Consider the following 21,405-nt stretch of genomic DNA (forward strand, 5'->3'; position numbering starts at 1 on the left):
CAAAACTACAATGCTTAAATGCTGAAATATAGATTGATTGATCATGGTTTTTGACTTATTACACTAATATTTTAATTTGGATCAAAGTGGTGACTTTGAGCAACTGGCTAAAAACTGGTGTATACTCCCTCTGCTCCATATGTGCAATGAAGTACTATATGAACCCCTCTAGACAGTGATGGACAGATTTATATGCCAGTACCTCAGAGGCTCATGAGGCCGTTTCCATCCGCAAAGGATGAAGTCCAGTTATTGGTTTTCCAGGGCAGATGTTAGCCCAGCTCATGGAAATAGGCCCTTACATAACTCTCTGGTTTTGATTTGAGCAGAACAGAATCAGGAGACATCAAATAAAGCAAAAAGACATTTGTATACAAAAACCTGTGTCAGCTAACACAGCTCAGGCCGGCGTGACTCTGAAATGTACTTGAGCTCAGGCTGTGATAAATGGAAAAGGTCTGGTTGGCCCGGGGCCATCTTAAATCAGCTAAATTAGCTGTGTGAGTGTGTGTGTGTGTGTGAGTGTGTTTGTATGTGTACTTTTGGATTTAAGGGGATGTGTATAATCAGGTTAATAGGAACAGGAAATGGAGATTCTCTGAGAGATGGAGAGGGGTAACAGAGGAAGTAGAGAAATGAGCTAGGGAGAAACAGGGGAGATAATATTTCTTGGCTGGGATTCCACTGTATGACTCTGCAGGTCTGCTTCTCTCTCCCTCGCTGTTTCTCTGTGTATCTCTCTCTACCCGAGGGGAACGTAAAGACCTTAATCTTATGTGTGATCAACTTCTAAACACAGCAGAATGATGACTGGCAGCAGTATGTTTTCACAAGTCCTGTGTTTATAAGATTGCAGTGAGAGGGGCTGCTAACAGACCTAATTGGATGTAATTCATGCATCTCATCCACTCTGAGTGGTCCACACATATGTTCACTGATCCCTGTTTGTACTGTAACATTCACAAGAAACTACCCCACATGTTCAACAATGGACAAAGTTTGTGTGGTGATGGAGTCTGGACTGAGCCACCTAAATAATTACAGACTCTAAATTTTTCAAGTTGTCATTTATACAATTCAAGAGAGATATCATTTGGAGAATGTGCAAACATTGTACAGTATGTTGTGATACGTTACGGTACGGCTCTTTATTTCACAGAATGACACGTACGAATCGTTACATTATATGCCATGTTAAGTTACGCTAAGTTAAATACCATCAGGCTACTTCCTGTTTCTGTACAGTCCACTCTATCGTCCCCATAGGGAAATTTGTTTCTGACATGAGTGCTGCATATAAGCAATCTCCAGAGTACAAAGCCAAATAAATACACAGCAAGAAAGATTATAAAAACCAACACCAATAAACAGACAGACAGACAGACAGACAGACAGACAGACAGACAGACAGACAGACAGACAGACAGACAGACAGACAGACAGACAGATTCTTTGACACTCCAACAGTAGCGTGGCTATGAAGTAACATCACTTTGGCAATACAATCCAGACTCCATATGGTAGTTGTCTTTTGTGTTGGGTCAAAGCAGACATATCAGCTACAAAGCATGATCATGAAAGCACAAATAGCTGCTTTTTATTTGTCTCTCCATGTATGTGGTCTGTGTCTGCACGTTCTTTTTTTTTTTTAAATAACTGTTGGACTTTGACTCCTCTGCACTCCCTCACAAGTCAGGGAATTGAATAAATTATATGGGAAGAATTCCCTGCTTCAGTAGATATAAAGAGTGTCATTGTATTAGCAGCACAATGAGACATGGATGGATTTATATAGAGCCTCTGTGATATATACTCAGCTCAGTGACAGACAGGCGCAGACTGCGCACAGTGCAGAGAAGAAGTCATTGTCCTGCTGGTCAGACTGAACTCTGACCAAAGTGCTTCACAGTGATGTCTGAAATTCCTCCAGTGATCTCCAAAATCACTGTGTGTGTGTGTGTGTGTGTGTGTGTGTGTGTGTGTGTGTGTGTGTGTGTGTGTGTGTGTGTGTGTGTGTGTGTGCGCGTGTGCGTGTGCGTGTGCCTGTGTGTCTGATATAGGTCACACAGTTTATGTTGTATCTGCCTCTTCCATCTTTATATACAGTATATAAATAATTTTTGGTTTCATTAGAATCATAGAAATATTATGGGGATAATATTTTGATAACTTGCGTTCTGTGAAATTATATTTTGGATATTGTATTTATTTGTTTCAATGTGATAATCTTTTATTTCCTGTAGTTTCCTTTATACATGAGGTGGAGTATAACATTTCATCTGACAGTTATTATACAATATTATTCAGATTGATGAATAATATTTCACCTTGTTGACAGTATGTCAAAGATTATGTGATGTTACTGTAAAAGTTACCCATACATGATTATTTGTATTGTTAAAATGTCCCAAGAAATGATAGAAGAAATAATCATCAAAATGTCAATGTTTATTTGATTAAATTCTGGTTTTGTTTTGATATTTATCACAATTTATTGAAAATGTTTTTTAATGGAAACCTCCTGATTATTATTACACATTTTAAAAAGCCTGTTATTTCATGATTTGATTATTGAATAAAGTAATGCATCGGAGAAGTAAACAGTTCTGCATGACCTTTTCTTTCCCTCTGTCCCTGCAGTGCTGCTGGCCTGTGCGTTGTCCTTCAACGTGGACCAGAAAAATGGTTTGTCGTTCGACGGTCCTTTGGAGGACATGTTTGGTTACACTGTCCAGCAGTTTGAGAACAGCGAGGGGAAATGGTGAGTGCTGTTGTATGTATGGCTGTCCTTACAGTTACCGTCTTTCACCACCTCTTCTCCTCAGATGTTCTTTGAAATGACTTTTTCAGACATCTATCTTATGGTGGCAACTTAACATGATAACAGAATACAACTCCAGAGTCACTTTGCTCCAAGCAAAGCCCTGCATTCAGGTTCATGTTGCAAATTGTGAATATCTTTTGGTTTTCAGCTATTTCTTTAGTTTAAGTTTCTCCACCTTTGCACATCTGTGTACATGTGTGAATTTATGCTTGCGCATTTCTTATCTATTTAAGCATTTGCAAATTGTTTTGCAACAATAAGAGCTCCATAAAGTTGTCTAAAGAAGTATTAATTGCTTAAAAAAGGAGAGTCCCAATAAAGAACACTTCGATTGAACACACTCAAAAACCCAACCATTAGCTGTTGTTGGTTTAATTTAATTAAAATCCACAACATCAACAGGCAAGAAGCTCTAATTCACCTGTAAAACTGTGAAGGAGAGCACAGCAGCTGCTCCTGTAATGAGGATCTTTACAACTCATGCTGTTAACTGTAAACTGCCCACCAGAGTATCCGTACACCCAGCCAGTAAACACACTGAGCCCAAGCATCTGCGACTGTCTGGGAGCCGAATTGTAAAATCTTGTTAAAAGCTAGAAGTGCGGTTAATAGCATGTGTACCATAGTCTTTTTCTACATCTCTCCTTCAGTTTCTCCAGTTCTAATTTCATTTTCCTTCGACCTGTTGTGATAACACAGCTGATACCTTCTCACCCATCCGTACCTGGTGCAGTAATTCTCTTATCAAGCTCATATGAGATCAGTTACAATAACTCACTCAATGCTAATGAGTGGAGCCAGCTGTTACCCAACTTTTAAAATGTTCCCTGAAAACACTTCAGCTCTGTTACATCACCTAATAGCACGATTTTTTCTGAGTTCAGAGAAAGCCAACGAGATTGGAGTGATAAGAGCCAGATTAAAGAAGTTAAACCTGAGAAAAGACACGAGCAGAACAGAGCAGGAAGAGAACAGAGGAGGAACATCAGATATCAGAGGAATGAGAACAGATAAAAGAACTAAGACAGAACATAAAAATGTTGAAGGAGAGTGATGGAGGACTTTCAAGAAATTAAGGAGTATAATAAAATTATGATATGTAGCTCTGAGAATGAGAATACTTTGGGGGGGGGGGGGGGGATCAGGATATGGTGTAAAAAAGCAAGTTGCTCTAACGGAGCGGTGACTGATGAGTTACAGATGTCTCCTCCTGACCTCCGCCCTTTAGCTCCTCAGTGCACCTCAGCAGCGATGAAAGTTGGATGAAGTGCATGGAGAAAATGTGGTACCTTTGGCAGAGAGGGATCAGAAGTTAATCTTTTGCCTGCCCATACTTTTGACCTTGTCTTTCAAGACTGCTGACATACATATCGGAGAAATTGCTACTTGTTGTTGACATGGCTAACTACGCTGCACAAAATATCCCTCTATAAACAAATGTTTGCTGGTTACTTTAGAAATGATGAGATGTATTGATGTTACTTACACAATTGCTTGGATTCTGGAAAATGCAGTTTTTACCGCTGAGCTCAAATTCCACTTCCTGCCATTAAGCTCCTCCCCTTGTTCAATTTCTGTCCAGTTGGTGGCAGTAATGCACCTCAATGCTGTTTGCCAACCAAGTACTCTTGAACAAAGAAAACAATACAATAGGATATGATACAGTGCAGTACGATTCCCTACCATACCATACAATATAGTACCCATGATACAGAGATTCTGTTATAATTGATATTTAGCGAAACAATAACCATATATTACATGATAAACTGATTACTCCCACTCCCCTTTTTTAAATTCTTAATTAATTTGTAATTCTACACATGATGAAACCAAAAAACTATTTGATTTGCTAAAATTGATTTAAACACCATTTACCTGGTAATGGTGTTTAAAAGCATCGACTCCCCAATCAAATAAAGCCTGTCAGGGTGTTATAGCTTGGATGAGGAAATTTCCAATATGAATCAACTAATATAATATCTTGAGTTTACATTTTGGTGGTGATGCTAACAGTGAGGCTAAAACAAGCCAGAAACCATTTACATTAAAAAGCCTTTGTTAAATGCTTTAATCATCTCTAGTCAAATGTAGATCTATTAAAAGAACAATTTACTTAAAAGCATTATAAACCAATTAATAATGTAGTATGGTTTCCCACAGGCAGGAGAGTGTGGGCCGAGCAGAGAGTGTGTTGCTGTTGTTGTTCCACTCAGTGTCTCACTTCAGATGACCAGGGCCCATTAGAGCGCAGGAATGTTAATAAGCCCGAGTGTTTGCAGGAAGCAGATGACTGACTGTTTTTAGCTTCAGTGTACTGATGCAGTGACATGATGTTATTACTCACACACATGGATATGGATAGAGAGAGCACCGACTACAGAAACACACACACTGAAGTTCTGCAACATCTGCAACATGTTACTGTATGTAATAATAAGGAGATGATGATTGAGGTTTTTTTTTCATTGTGAGCTATTTCCTTGTTTACATTTTAACAATTGTTTAAAGGTGATAAAAAAGTAATACTGGCCACAGACTCACAAGCCTATTATAAAAAACCATAACAGATTTATTAACCAATCAGAACCTTCGGTTTATGTGTGGTTCAACTTCATTAGTATAATTTAGGCCAATTTAAATTGTCGGGGAATTTAACTTAGCTTCTTACTTGCCAATGATTAATGCTGTTTTGTGGTTGTTGGCAGAAATTATAACCGACTAATCCGGCCTGTTCTTTGTTAATTCAGGGTTCTGATTGGCTCGCCGCTGTCGGGCCAGCCAGCTAAAAGGACAGGAGATGTGTACAAGTGTCCTGTGGGGACCGGCGACAACAAATGTGTCAAACTGGATCTACCAAGTAAGAATAATGTGTTGTGTGTGAATTTTGTGTGAACCTTGTGTTTTCTGTCACTGTTACAATACTCATTTATTGCTTTTGGTGAAATCCATGTTTTTCCTGAAATAGTTGATTTTTTCTCTGATTTACATTATTATTATAGTAAATCTATTGGGTTTTAGATTGACTAACAAAAAAGACAATCAATGATGTGCTCTTTGTCTTCTTTGAGTGATTAAGAACAGTTCAGGACAAGTGAGAGACATTAAAGAGCAATACTATGTGGGGATATGATGGCAAACTTGTGTAATTGGGGAGTATGCGTGCGTTTTTGTGTTTGGGGCAGTGATTAGGCTTGATACATTAATAATAGAGAAAGTTCAAATGTAAGTTAATGCATAAAAAAATCATCTTCGCCAAATTATTATTGTTTTGTAATTGTGTCTTAGTTGCCTCCAGACCCTGAAGGGAAGAGACCGGCTAATAGGGTCACCTCCTGCCAACCTCTGATCCATCTTGAACAACTCTAAGACCTAATATTTGTTTTTAAATATTTATTTACATTTATCGTCTCTCATCTTTGTCTTCTTGATATGACTAGAATTTTTTTTACTAACTACACAAATCGTTTGTCAATATTACACCAGGATGAAAAAATCCATGGTGTAGCCCTCATACACACTCTTTTGTTGATGTTTCTGTGTGTTTAGTCCTCCTGTTTATCTGATAGGGCCTCTTAGGAAGGAAGTCAGCCCCATCTGAATGAAGAACAATACATAAACAAAGTTTTAATGTTTCATCCTTCCAATTATATCGTAATTAAAGTGATAAAAACAATTTAGCTCCCGGTCAGCATTGTGCTCAGCCTGTGTTGTGTTTTTCTGTGTTTCGACACATGACTATGAGAACCAGTGAAACCCACTCTCAGCTTAGGGATTTAGACCCTTCAACACAGCTGTTCACACCTCAGAATTACCAAGAAGCGGGAGTCATAGTTCGCCTGCTGTGGGTAAATTATTGCCTTTACAGTAAGTGCTGATAATTTTCAGACAGGGCTGGAAACGATACTCCCCCCTTTACCAGGGGAGAGTAATGTATTTGTTTTTATCTTGAATGAGTTCGACAGGCAAAAAGCTTAATCTCACAAACTGAAGTTTAGTCTGGAAAACATCCACTGGGAATCGATTGAAGCTGGCAGTTGGAGCCAGACCACTCAGCGAACAACCGGGAGTGGTTTACATGAAGATAACATTAAAGGGCTCGTTTTCAAATGTCAAAGTGAAGAAACTTCATGACTTAGTTTTTTTTTTAAATATTTTTTTAAATGATGGTTCTTGAGCCCCACAATAGGTCAAGGAACAACATTCAAGGATAGCCCACCAGTAAGAATTTGTTTTGATAGTTTCATGAAACAAAGTAGGCTATATTTGTTCACATAGCCTCTTTTTTCTGACAACCAGAATCAGAAGAATCATAATCAGGTATGCATATTGACATGAGGAATTTGGCTTAAAGTATGAAACGATATATTTCAAACCCAAAAAAACACATTTGATAACTAGCATTTCATGAAACAGCTAACATAATCATAAAAACATATCCTGGCTAACATTACAGTTAGCCTAAAAGTGTCTGAATGCGAACATTACGTTAAGTGTTGTGAAATACGATTTAACATTGTAAAATCAACTTATTTGATAGCTTCTTTAAATCAGATATTGTTAGCATTGAGCCACTCGTAGTTTGTTTTGCTAAAATTACGCTTAACTTGAAAGCGGCTTGATGCTAACATTTCCTTTTGGTGCTGTGAAGATGTGATAGGAAAGGCATAATAAACAACATAATTTGGTCAGAAAAATACATTGTAATTGATAAATCATGAGGGCAACCACGATACCCTCTTGCTTAACATTATTGTTTGCTAATTACAGGCATGGGAGTATGGTTAATGGGTCTGTCAGTCACATTAGTCCGATGCCTACAGATTTCTCTCTGCCCACTGACGGCACCCATCAGTCATACTGCCAGACATGTCTCCACTCTAGTTTCACACTGCTCAAGCCAAAGAAAGAATCTGCCAAACCATAATGAGTAAGATATGTTTGTGTGGTTATGTTGTAATTTTTAATCACTGTTCTGTCAAACCAGTTAAATTGGAAGGTGGTTATGCCACACTGGAAAGAGTCCCAAAAACCATGATTAGTGTTGATATCTGCAGAATAGACAAGTTTATGTTCTGTTTGGAAAACTGAATCAAAATGACAAACATAATATGTTTCTAACACATTATAATGATGTATATTTGAGCAGAATATCTATTTCATTTTTCAAAAGGTCATTTCAAACCAATACGTGTGATTTGTTCTGATAGTTATCGGTCGTTCACAGTTCACTGAGGACAAAGTGTTTATTATCCTCTGCAGCTCCTCAAAAATGTTCTCAGATCCACGTGAACACATCATGAGGCGTTAGATCTCAGTTCATCTCTCCTCATTTTGATAAGAAATGTTGACTTAAAAACCTACAGTATAAATAAAACAACAAGAAACACCACATATTAAGGTTTCTATGATTAGAGTCAATAAGTAGGTATTCTCCTTTTTTCTTCTAATAACATTTCTATGTGTTAATAAGAGTATAAAATTATTCTTCACATCAAAGACATACTTACTTCTGGATCAATACATTGTTAACATTTCTCATAATCAACTTTATTTTAAGCCTTTATTTAGAAATAGGACAGTGGGTAGAGTCGGAAATCAGGGTCAGAGAGAGTTGGAAACAGGTTGGATTCGAACCTGGGCCACCTGCTCAGTCTCTGTACCTCACTTTATATTGATTAACCAAGACTTTGTTGCTTTGTTGAGAAAGAAAGCAAGCTTTACTATGCTACACTATGCACTTCTCAATGATTTACTTGATGATTTTACTTTATTTACAGTTTTGTTAGCAGATACTATAATCAATACTTTCGATAAAAAGGCATATTCATGCATAATACTTTTGAAAGCTTCCCATTTTTATATTAGCCAGTTTACTTACAGGTTCGTTACAAAAAAACGTAATGTAAAATACTACAGAAAAGTTTTGCTTCTGTGTTTCCTCTTCTGAATGCATGGGCTATGAGGAAAAAGCAAAATGTTTTATTTAACCAGATGAGGAAGAGAATAAAACTGAAGTTATTAAATGTCATCACATCACAATCACTAACCACTGACAGTTCTGGTGCACGTCTGGTTGAAGGGGAGTGCCAGAGCCATAACTTGCTTTTAATGAGAATCAGAAATGGTTAAATTTCAATGTGCCCCCTCGAGGAAAGTAAAGAGCACAATTCAAAATTGAAATGACATGTGAATGAGTTTGTGAGAAATATGTGGGTCCCCTGGCAAGAAAAGTAGAGCAGATCCAAAACATTCCCGAAGTTGAAGCAACACATTGCTAATTTTAGCCACATGTTGTGATTGCTTAATGTTTTGTGTCCGCTCTGTCTTCCTCTCTGCAACTAGGATGTTCATCAACACAACATTTTGATGCTTTGTATGTTTTATTGATTGCCAAATGTACACAAATAGTAACAATCTGTTAAACTCAAGAAACCGTTCTGTAAGTTGTCATTAAATCTTTATGGGACAGAAGTAAGGAAGGAGGGAGAGGGGCTGTTGTCTTATGGGAAAATACAGACAAGGAATTTGTCCAGCTGTTCTTCCTCTGTGCTGCTCTCTTTGTTGTCTCACTCTATTTATTCATTCTTATTATCCTAAGAAAACACAACAATTCCCAACTTGAATGAAGTCAAGGAGAACATGACCATGGGAACCACACTGGTGACCAATCCCAATGGAGGATTTCTGGTAAGTGGGAAGTTGCTCTATATGAAAGTACTCTATATTTCCCATATCAAACACAAAAGGAGACATTTGCATACTTTTCTAAGAGGAACTGGGCATAAATATACTGTCACTAGACCTTTGCAGTGTGTGAAGAGTGGGCTTGACCCTCCATGTGTCCCACTGGAGTTCCATGTCCTGGGAATGTAACACGATACATTGTATCAACTGTATGAATGCAATGAAATGTATGAAAAAGATGGAGAAACCTATCAGGTTGTATGGCTATGAGCTCCTGTAAAATGTTGTTTTAACACCATTTTACATTAACGATCGTGTAAATCATCTTAGAAATAATAGACTTGATGATTGGCACAAGTACAGTTTGACCGTGAGGATAAATCTCGGAAAGCTGTTAATGTAACTGCACTTTCCTGTAGCCACAGTGATTACATTTTGTTTGTTCATTTCCCTTTTAAAAAACCCAGGCAGCTCAGTCGACGACTGAAAAGTAATATTCACCTTGTGAATTCAAACATTTTCTCTTCCGCTATTTTCATTGACTTTTGGATCTGTGGCAAGTTCCTTTTTTCTGTGATAAATTTATTGTTGTACCATTTGATGTTGAAAATAAACTTGGGTGTTGTTCATAATAGTGACTATTTTGTATCAGCTCTCTCTAAATGTAAGGAATGTAATGAGTTTGTGGAGCTTGCATAAAATACAAAGCTATACAACTGAAAGATTCAAACATGTTTTCCAGTTTTCCAGATATTATAGATAATTTGAAAGCCTTTCATCATTCCAAGCTGAATTTCCTAGATTCCCTCTCTCTCTCTCCCTTTTTTTCTGGAGAAGGATGGTCAGAAAGGATCTGCTGTGGCTTTCATTAATATCTGCTTTATCCCAGTTGGAGTAGTTCTTTCCTTTCAGTAGCTCTGAACCTCCTCTTACCCATGATGTCATTCTGGTGGAAAGCTAGTTGTAGCCTTTCTGTTTGCCTCTTTCTTTAGAAACTTGTACCAGTCTATTTACATGTGTTTGTTGTGTGCGTGTCTTGTCTCCTTAGGCCTGTGGTCCTCAGTATGGCTACATGTGCGGACAGCAGCAGTACATCTCCGGAGTCTGTGCGAATGTCAGCTCTTCCTTCCAGATCCTCAACTCTGTGGCTCCAGCGGTGCAAGGTACGCAGCCTGACAACACAAAACACAGGATGTGACGGCATCTACACAAATTGCCTGTCAGGATAAGAGATCATAATCTACTCCTCTCAGTAGAGCCACCCAAGATATTGACATCAAACACACCCTCCCTCAGTTAAGAAGGAGATTAGAGCATTCTTCTTAATGTAAACTTGTCTGCGACCCTCATTCCTCGCTGGCCCAGCCCAGCCCAGCCCTTCAGCTGTGTTGTATGCCCAAGTTAGGAGACAGTTTACTGGTCGCTCTGTTTCCCAGGACAGCCTAAAAAAAAGTAGAGTAAACAGACTGCAGTCATTATCTATTCAGCTTCGGTTCCTTTAGGATAACTTGCTCTGCCATTCATTAAACAAACAAAGAACACATCAGCATGTTAATTGTGCTACGATAATCTGTTAAAATTACATGGAAAATTAAATATCTCACTCTGTTAATGACTTCCAATTTTTTGTTTTTTACTTTAAAAGGACAGAAATTTAGTGTGTTTTCTTTTATAACTGTATGGATACAAGGACATGTCTATCATTTTGAGTAGCTTGGCTCATTACACTGCAGGTAACATTACCTAGCTTACGACTGCTCAGCTAATGGCAACTCCTCCTGCGGTCCTGTTTAGGCTAAAGAGTGTTGGAGAAACATAGATTTCTTTCTTTTTTTTATTTTTTTTTTTTTTACATGAAATAACTTTATTTGTGTTTTTCTTTCCAGTTGTAAAAATCTAAACAAGCAAAAAAAATGCTATAGGCTATCTTTTAGTGAAAGAAGTTGATTTTTTGGAGGCTTAAAATAACTCACCAGTATGCTTCACTGCATTTTAGGTTTAATCGGAAGCGTTTCGAATACTGGTATCAGTATCCAGAAAAACAGAACTATTTGATTAATTTAAAAGTAATTAGTTTTAAAGTAAATCAATAAGAGCTGACAGATTATAAGAAATTGTGCAGCCTATAGGTTTTTTTTGCAGTCAAGACGCATGCTTTAAGGTGTGAATTTACAAAATCAACAGTATAAGGGAAAACTCGGTCAACCTTCTCTTAAGACATGGACATCCAAATAAATATTTTAGAAAAAGCACTTTTCAGCATACCTGTAACTGCATGCAGGAAAATTAAATGTCAAACATATACCATGTTGTCATGCCTTACTTTGTTGCAGAGTGTGGGAAGGAGCTGGACATTGTGATTGTTCTGGATGGATCTAACAGTATCTTCCCCTGGCCTAGTATCACCGATTTTCTGCTTCGTTTCATCGAAAAAATTGAGATCGGGCCAAATCTCTCTCAGGTCAGTGGCATAAATGACTGTAAAGATTCTTTGTTTAAATTCTTTATACATGAAGTTTATTTCTTTCTAGAAATAACTAATAAACTAACATTCTATATTGGGTTATATAAGATTTGACTGAGAACAAGGATGAATGGTGTCATTCAGTGGCTGCCAACTGAATTGTTCATATCATTTTTATTTAATGCCATTGTGCCAGCCTGGAGAAATACTGTTAGATGTCTTTCTTAAAGCAACGTTTTATGAGGTGTATCCGTTTCAGTCTTTAAAGTAATTTTAGCCTTTGCCTTAGTGAGTTTTACCTTGAGTTTATTTCTGTCCACATGTCTTGGATCGCTCCTTCAGTTGGTGGTTAGTTTTTATTATGGTTACATCGATCTGGCGTGGTGCTTGTGGAGTTTTCCAGAGGGAAACACTGGAAAGTTTTCTTACAGTAGAGCCACGTGGTTGTAAAGTCACATCTTCCATGGCTGCTTTAGTCCTCTGCCTTCTGTATAAAGAACATTGTGTCACTTCAACCCCAACAAACCCAACCACATCCTCAGCAGACCGTCTAGGAGGAGACACAGAGAACAGAAGAACCTAATAGGAGAGAAAAGGAAAAATACATGTAATGTTGGATAACATTTACAAGACAAATGTGTGTTTGTGTGACTTCTAGGTAAGCATTGTGTCTTATGGTGAGAATGTGACTCACCGTGTCAACCTGAACCAGTTTGGAAACACTCCAGATCTGCTGGAATTTGTTCAACAACTTCCTCAGCAGACCGGCTTCAAGACCATGACCTTCCAGGCCATTGAAACAGCCAGGTAATTACATTGATTTCTTCTATTGTGTGACATGATCACCATCATGATGTGGCTCTCTCTTATTCAGAGTTTTGGGTCAAAATTCTGAGTAAGATGAATTAAGATGAATAATCATAGTACATTATTCATGCTAGTGTCATCAAAGTGAAGGAATAAGCTGGATTTAAGGCCAGGTTTTTATGACTGAATTTTTCTTGCTAACAGGACAGAGGCCTTCACGCCGGAGCGTGGTGCACGTCCTGGGGTAAAGAAAGTCATGGTGGTTGTGACTGACGGAGATGCACATGATTCTCATGAACTCGACAGGGTCATGAAAGACTGTGAGGATGATGGCATCGAGAGGTTTGGCATTGCTGTGAGTGCAAACTACAATTTGATTGTTTTTATAATTTTTTTAGGATATTGCTTCTTTTTTTTGCTTTGAGAGAAAGCTTATGTTTTTTTATTTAAAACTAATGCTAGCCACAAACAAATATGAACACATTATTCATGAAGATGTTTTTCTACTGTCCGTGGTGACTGTACTTTTTAGAAATATTAAATTAGTCATCCAGTAAATCCACTGGAGTTTGATATAGTAGTAACACAATTAAAAACTTCAGTGAAATTAAATCAATAGGATGTTTACTGAACAGCTGTTAAAAGAGTGATCATTTTCTCAGGTTTTGGGAGACTACAATCGTCAGAACAAGAGTTCACAAGAAGTGCAGAAGTTCATCAAACAGATTGAGTCCATCTCCAGTAAACCGCTGCAGGACCACTTCTTCAACGTGTCCGATGAGGTGGCACTGTTGACTATTGTGGATGCTCTGGGAAGCAGAATTTTCGCCTTGGAAGGTATCCCTGAAAGAACACTTTTATGCCTGCTGCAGTTTTAAAGTTTAACCTCACTAAATGCTCATAACGCAAAAGAAATAGTAGCTTATACACTTTCTACAGAGAGTTACATATGAAGATTGATGCCAACATATTGTCTGCCCTGTCAAAATAAAAGGGGGGTAAGGCCAATTGCCTGTTAACACATTTAGCAAAAACATGTTTATGTTATTGCCTTTTCTGTTGTTAAGACTCTTTTTAAATCCTCATGTCTGTGCTTGTAAAATAAACCTTGTGCAAGACCTGATTAGCTTAGTTGAGCATAATGGCAGGAAATGGGGAAACAGCTAGCTGGCAGCACAAACCATCTGTTAACTGGTTTTATTTGAACACCTCAGTTTGTTTTTGTACAGATAAGCAATAAGAAATGCTTTAAAGGGGTCGCCGGTGGCGCAGCGGCAGTGCGCGCAACCCCACGTATTGAGGCTCAGTCCTCGCGCGCGGGCGGCCCGGGTTCGCGTCCGGCCTGTGGCCCATCTCCCGCATGTCTCTCCCCACTCTCTCCCCCCTTTCCGACTCTATCCACCTTCCTCCCTCTTTCAATAAAGGCAAAAAGGCCCAAAACAAATCTTTAAAAAAAAAAAAAAAAAAAAATGCTTTAAAAAAAGAGCTTTAGAAGTGTTAGTAAATGTAGTTTAATACATTTAGACAAAGACATACTAACAGTTCCCCTGCTACTGCTTTATGCTATGCTAAGCTAACAAGCCGCTACAGTAGCTTCATATTTACTGTACACATTCATGTATGTTTTTTTTTTTTAATTGAACCAAAAGGTTAATTAAGGTCTATTTACCAAAAAGTCACACTATTTATTTATGTAAAGACAGAAAAGATGTGTAACTGGAATTGCGACATTTTCAATAACTTTGATTTTGTAGGCCTACTATTAATGTGTATACAAAAATATACAAATTAATCTTTACCTTTCTTAGCTACAACTGGAAATTTCACCTCTTCCTTTGAGATGGAGATGTCCCAAGCTGGATTTAGTGCACATTCAACCAAAGTAAGTATGGCTTATATTAAGTTATATAAACACATTGATATTGAGGACATCTCATTACTTCAAAGTAAAAGTTCTTGACTTACTGTTAAATCATTAAACCAGAAAAAGTTGAGATGAGTCTCTCATATCTTTAGATCACATCAAGCTTCACATGTCTGTAGGCATTTAGCTAAACAGAAATAGTTTATTCCTTGTACTCGAATGAAAATGTTTACTCTGCTAATAAACTCATCTAGACACAATTCTACAATTTTATCTGTGGTGCATCATCAACCCGTTGGTGATTCACCTCGGTCAGCAGACATTTTCAGACACAGACTCTCTCTGTCCCCTTGGCTGCAGACTTCAGACTGAGCGTGTCTAGTCTGATTGCATGAGAGTGTGCACAGACAGACAGATAGAGAGCCAAAGCCAAACAAGATGCAACAGACAGCGACGCACGTTGAATCAGATGCTTGTTCACTGGGGTAAAAACAACATTCTTGCTTTTGCCCCTTGTGTTCATTCATTAGGTATTTCCTATATCTATTTTAAAACAAACAGGCGCCCCTCTCTTCCTGCTCCTGAGTCACGTTTATCACCTCTTCCATCACTGTGTACACTGTCTCTAGGGCTGCAGTGGCTCATTCAACTTTATAAAACCAGACATAAATAAAGAAGACTTCTTTTTATTGTGGAGGGTCACAGTGGAAGGTTAAGAGCCTGTTGATGCACCTCATTGAGAGTAATTAGACTCAGACTGTCCTGTGACCCCTCCTGTTAGATAACTCTGTTTCCTCCCAGATCAAAAGAGAATGATATATCTATTTTTGTGTCTATATTTGTTGTGTTGTGAAACTGAAACTAACATTTCTCAGTTTTCTCTAAGTCAACAAAGAATTGAAAAATGTCACAATTGTTTTATAACTTGAAAGAGGTTTAAAATAAAGATATGCACATATTACTCTATTTTCACAACAAAGCCCATGAACTATTTACATTTTACTTTGATTGGTTTATGAAATTGATTTAGATTAGCTTTCAGTGTAAATGATTAATTGAAAAAATGTTTCAGTACTAATAGTACTATTTAAAATAAATACGTACATATACTTCAGCACTACACGTACAGTAAATTCAACCTACTGCTTTACTCAGTGTTTGCATTTTTCTGTTTTATACCTCGTCTCCACTTTACGTGAAAGGAAAAATGTTGGACCTTTTTACCTTTTTTTGAGAGCTCGATCAAGTTTTAAACACAAATTTATTTCCAACCTCTGAAATATATTGTCTACAGTTGAATCCAAACAAAAGGAAACACATTATTTAAAGTGATCTTCACTTGAAAAATCCAAAAAATCCAAACTGTTTGGATCAATGATGTGAATCACCAGTAAAAACCTTTAACAATATTAATAATTATGGGTCTTAAGTACATTTTGCTAATAATAACTTGAGTAAAAGAAACTTCTTCCAACACCATCACGAACTAATAATAAAGAAATGAATCGGGTAATATAACTAATCTTATCCAACATCCATGTTGTCACATGTAGGATGGAGTGTTGCTGGGAGCAGTGGGAGCGTATGACTGGAACGGGACAGTGGTGATGCAGACTGCTGATAAAACAATCGTCCCGGGGAACTTAGATTTCTACGACCCAGAGACTGAGGCGGGGTATGAAGGACTCGCTGGATACCTCGGTGAGTTGACTCCTCACATCTTAAAGTTCCCCACTCAGCCTTTTTTTTATTAATTAAGTGACGGGATCCTGTGTAGAGGATGGATGTAGTATATAGACAGGATGCATATTACAGTACATTTGAAGTGGATATACAGATCCTGGTCCCTTTTATACAGAGGTTTTCGGGAGATTTCTTTGAAGATATGGGGCAGCATTTACGTTGCTTTTGGACAATAAAACAAGAAAATTGTACGTCATTATTTTTATTTATTATTTATTTATTTATGTTGGCCAATAAATGTGCACTGAGGTATTTAACATCTGAAATACAGCTTTTTGAGCATTTTCTTTAAGTTTTCCACAGCTTTAATCGCTAATACAAAAATGCATGTGTTGGTGAGATTGGATTGGAAGGCAGATTTTATATTTACATTTACAACTTATCTGAGCCGAGTGTGTGTTTGTGTTAAATTAAAAGGGATCATTTTGATCTTTCAAGAGATTTATTGACATTCTACAGCTGCAGAATAAATATTGAGTCTCTTGGATGGAAGAGTAAGTCATGTACATGTCTGACTCTGACAGCAGATGCCTCTCTGTCTCTTTCCCTCTGTCACATAAATAATAAATGTAGCTTCTTCTCTCCGTCTTGCTGCCTTTTATGGCCTGTCGAGCAACCGCAGCATCTTAATATGAAGTTATTTAATCAACATGTCATAAGTAAGAGGACTGGTAGGTCCAGGCTTGCGTAACGTAAACTCAGCTGTTGGCACATGCTCGTACATAAAGGTCTTACTGCAGAGAAAGCCTATTTGTGTGTGTGTGTGTGTGTGTGTGTGTGTGTGTGTGTGTGTGTGTGTGTGTGTGTGCACACTTGTGCGTTTTCCTGTAGCAGTGTTTTATAGTTTCCTTGACACAGTGAGATGTAAACAAGAGCATTCAAAAATATCCTATGGAAAGTGTCAGAGTGTGTTTTTCTCATGGCATTGGTATGTGCATATATTGTGTGACACATTCCTGATTATGTTTTGCTTCTGTATGTATTGAATCCAGTATGTTTTCACTGCAGGCTACGATGTCCAGTCAGCCTCCACCCCTGATGGAGTGCTCTACATCTCAGGGGCACCTCGGTACAACCACACAGGCCGCGTTGTGATCTACCGTCTGAATAAAAACAACAATGTTGTCGTCTCACAGATACTGAAAGGAGAACAGGTGGGACTCTTTGGTTTGTGTTTTGGGAAGTTTACTTGCAACAGTCCCTTGTACTTGAGGATAGATCCTAGAACACTTAGCTTAGCTTCGTCAAGAGAAAGGCTTAGTATCTCTAAAATGACGTTGCTCAAAATGTGTTCATGGAGGTCAGAAGCAGATGAGTAAAAATGAATTGCTTACAGGATTAACAGTCATGTGATTTCTGGTTCCTCTGCGCAGATTGGGTCCTACTTCGGCAGTGTTCTGCAGACTGTTGATGTGGATGGAGACTCCTACACAGATCTCCTTTTGGTTGGCGCTCCAATGTTCATGGGCAAAGAAAGAGATGAGCAGGGTCAAGTCTACGTCTTCAAACTCAACCAGGTAAGGAAGACTGAAAATCATGTTGGTCTTTAAAAGAGACAGCCTTTAGAAGTTTTCTCACAGAAGTTCTCACACAAGTTGCAATCTCCTTTGTTTCTCTCTCTCTTTTTTTTTTTTGCATGCTTCTGCTCCAGGTCGGCCAGTTTGAACATGAGTTCACTTTGAAGCCTGTCAATCAGTCCTGTTGTACCGCCCGTTCAGCAAGCTGCTCGAATAAAAACGAGCCATGCGGCGCCCGGTTTGGTACAGCCATCGCAGCCGTAACAGATCTCAACCTTGACGGGTTCAATGATGTGGCCATCGGGGCACCCTTTGAGAACGACCACCGCGGGGCCGTCTACATCTACCACGGAGACAAGACGTCACTGAAAGAGAAATACGTACAGGTGAGCCAAGTTCTCGTGCCACCTTATTTGGGTCAATATGACTGGACCCAAGTAAAATGCTAATTCCTCCACATCTATTTCATTGTGCTCTTTTGGTTCTGTATTTTTTCTCCAGCGCATCGCTGCAGGAGGTGATGGAGAAAAGGTGAAATTCTTCGGTCAGTCCATACACGGAGTCATGGATCTTAATGGAGATGGCATCACGGATGTTACCATTGGAGGTCTGGGCGGTGCTTCACTATTCTGGTGAGACATGGACCACCCGACCTCCTAAAAATTCACTCATAAAGTATACTTTCTGATTCAACATCATAAGCAGCAGTGACCGTATCCTGCCGACATGATCCTACATGTCCCTGTCGCATTGTGTTTTGTCGGGTTTAGACAGCTGTTTAAGTCCCATTGGGCGTGTAGGCTTGAGACCAACAGCTTCCTAATGATCTTTCTGTTTAAACCTTTGGCTCTGTACCTCACTGTTGGATACCGGCCTACAGGCTTCAACCCACAAAGTTTCTAAACATCAGCCCACAGAATGATTTAACTTCCCAGGCAGGCCTTCTCCCACAGTTTCTACTGGCAGAGGCTCAGCTAAGCTGTGTGAAAACTCCAACTCCCAAGTGGCTTAAAGTTTAAACAGGATTTGGCAGCAGGCGGCTGTTCTTCCTGCAGAACTGGCTGTGTTTTAGAAAGCCCAACAGTTGACTAAAAGAAGTTAAGGCCAAGTTATGCGCTTTAGATGCATCCCATATTTTGTTCAAAACTCAAAGTCACATATTGCATAAATGTGCAACTGGCTTGTTTTTGTCTTTTTTTCACCAGGTCCAGAGATGTTGCAGAGCTCCATGCCAACATGACCTTTGACCCTGTTAAAATCAACCTGCAGCAGGTGCAGTATCAGTGCGACCCTGGACAACCCAAATCTGTGTGTGTGAAAACTGAGGTGTGTTTCATGTACAGCATCAAATCTGAGCAAGGCTCAACATCTGCTGCAGGTGAGCAAGTCCTCATCCAACATGAAGCTTTCCCCCCCCTGCCTGTAGTGTTGTTTATTTTAAACTACATGTTTTCTTATCTGATGTGTCAGAAATCCGTTATGATCTGACTGTGGATGCTCTGCGTGCAAAAGCTCGGGCTTCATTTATCAACACGGACGATAAAAGCGATCGAAGGATCACGAGGAGATTCACCATCAAAGACAGAGAGAGAAAATGTGTGCAAGAAACCTTCAAGATGTCGGCAAGTACTCTGATCTTTATGACATTCACATAGGGTTAGTTATGCTTTCTTACTTGTGACAATTCAACCCAAAAGTACATTTTTAACCACATATCCACAAGGCACAGTATCGAAATTATCTTTGAAATCTGTGACCTTCATTCATGAACGTCAGGACTTGTTGGGGGTGTAAACATTGTCTGGAGTCGGAGAGGAGACAGGACAAAGCTGTGAGCAGTGTTCTGCAGAGCAGGAACACATCGTTTCTAACATGAAACAGACCCGTTCTGATCAAAGCATGCCGAGTTCAGCCCAGTGCTGCTCGCTGTGATAAATTATCTGCAGACACTCTGAGATTTAGAGAGAAAAAGGAAAATGCATAAAGAGAATGAGAATGAATTAGGTGTTTGGTGAATTTGACAAAAATGACATTTGAGGACAAGGGATATTACTACAAGTGGCCAAACGAGCATGTAACAGGCTGTTCATCAAATGTAAAACATTAAAGCTACACTCTCTGCTTTAGCGAATGAAGAGGTTTCCCCCAGCGAAGTGACATTTAAAGACATGTGTACGATGATTCCCAGTTTACTACAGCATGCAGCAATGGATTTTTCTGATTAGCTGCCTCTGGGTGAGAGCTGAAGGGGAACTAATCAGTGAAAACAGCTGCTGTTGCTGTGCATGAATACCTGCTCTGTTCTAAATAATGCACCAGTTGGGGCAAAAACTTCCCATAAAAGGCCGGCGCAGAGGTTTTGAAAGGTCAGATACATTCATATGGGACACAGAACCCCCAACCCCCCCCCCCCCCCCCCCCCCCCAACTGTATTACCTGGCTACAAGGTGGACCAAGTATGAAGAAACCTGAACAGCAGCTGTATGAACTAAAAGCAGATGTGCAGAATTCTTAGTGTGTGCTGCAACAATGTAGTCTAGCATGTCTGCATTGTAGAATCATAATGCACTAAAGATGCAGCATGTGTTCCTCAACTCTTTCTATAGTTTAATCAACATTCGGCAAAGGTTCAAGAGAGACTTACATGTATGCCTTTCCACTCCCTTCTGTCAGTTTTAGTTTTTTTAGTTTCACTTACCAAAAGGCCTCGCAAACTCACACAGTTTTTTTTTTTTTTTTTTTCAATTATTGCTGATCTGACGATTTTAGCAAGTAAGCAGTTTGACTCCAGTGGGTGACGACAGTTCTCTGTTGTTCCACCAGTATACTTGTACTGTATCGATACGCAACGTGCAAAACGCTTTGGCAGTAGCTGTGTCCCAGTTCAGCCCTTGAAACCTGACTGCAACGGCAAGCAGTACAAACTTTACAGTCATTTCTCTGTGAGGTTATCATAGGATCATTTCGCTTTAGTGATAGATGTGATCATTTCTCAGAAGATCCTGATTGCTCAGAATGCGTTGCTTCCACAGCACGAATGATAAGACGCAAACAAAACAAGGCAATCAAAAATGGTCTGGCCACGCCCACATGTCCCTTAGCACTTTTAGAGTGTTGCTCGATTTTCCATCATTTTAATTATTCTCCGTCCTTTGTTCTCCACCCTCATCTTTTACTGTCGACCTGTTTTGTTTTTTGTTTTTTTTCCTGGACAGACCCGGCTGGACTTCCGAGACCCTCTCATGGTGTCTTTGCAGTTTGGACTCGCTGATGAAGACCAAGGCCCCGTCCTGGATGAAAACCTCCCCAGGTCCATCAATAAGACAGTGAGAAGACTTACTTCTATACGCCTTTAATAGTCTCTTTCAGCGCTTAACTGCCAAAAAACAATAATCAAACTGGGAAGATTTGAGGTTTTCTGGCTCCAGACCTGCTTCTGTTCCAGCACATTAGCATCTGCAACAGCTGACTGCCATCCTTCAGAGTTTCCTAAAAGGCT

General features: G+C 39.0%; 1 protein-coding gene across 1 annotated transcript in view; it reads left to right on the plus strand.

Annotated features, from left to right (window-relative positions):
• Nucleotides 1-21,405, plus strand: part of itga1 (integrin, alpha 1) — a 43,248-nt gene that overhangs the window by 14,829 nt on the left and 7,014 nt on the right. The window contains exons 2-18 of the mRNA XM_079364498.1: nt 2,641-2,761; nt 5,575-5,684; nt 9,426-9,514; nt 10,560-10,674; nt 11,845-11,972; nt 12,634-12,782; nt 12,987-13,137; nt 13,445-13,619; nt 14,591-14,664; nt 16,200-16,347; nt 17,398-17,543; nt 17,763-17,906; nt 18,041-18,292; nt 18,408-18,538; nt 19,112-19,284; nt 19,377-19,528; nt 21,122-21,232. Of these exons, the coding sequence (XP_079220624.1) occupies nt 2,641-2,761; nt 5,575-5,684; nt 9,426-9,514; nt 10,560-10,674; nt 11,845-11,972; nt 12,634-12,782; nt 12,987-13,137; nt 13,445-13,619; nt 14,591-14,664; nt 16,200-16,347; nt 17,398-17,543; nt 17,763-17,906; nt 18,041-18,292; nt 18,408-18,538; nt 19,112-19,284; nt 19,377-19,528; nt 21,122-21,232 (2,369 nt within the window). The remainder of the gene's footprint in view (nt 1-2,640; nt 2,762-5,574; nt 5,685-9,425; nt 9,515-10,559; nt 10,675-11,844; nt 11,973-12,633; nt 12,783-12,986; nt 13,138-13,444; nt 13,620-14,590; nt 14,665-16,199; nt 16,348-17,397; nt 17,544-17,762; nt 17,907-18,040; nt 18,293-18,407; nt 18,539-19,111; nt 19,285-19,376; nt 19,529-21,121; nt 21,233-21,405) is intronic.

Source organism: Symphodus melops, assembly GCF_947650265.1.
Source record: "Symphodus melops genome assembly, chromosome: 16".
Lineage (NCBI taxonomy): Eukaryota > Metazoa > Chordata > Actinopteri > Labriformes > Labridae > Symphodus > Symphodus melops.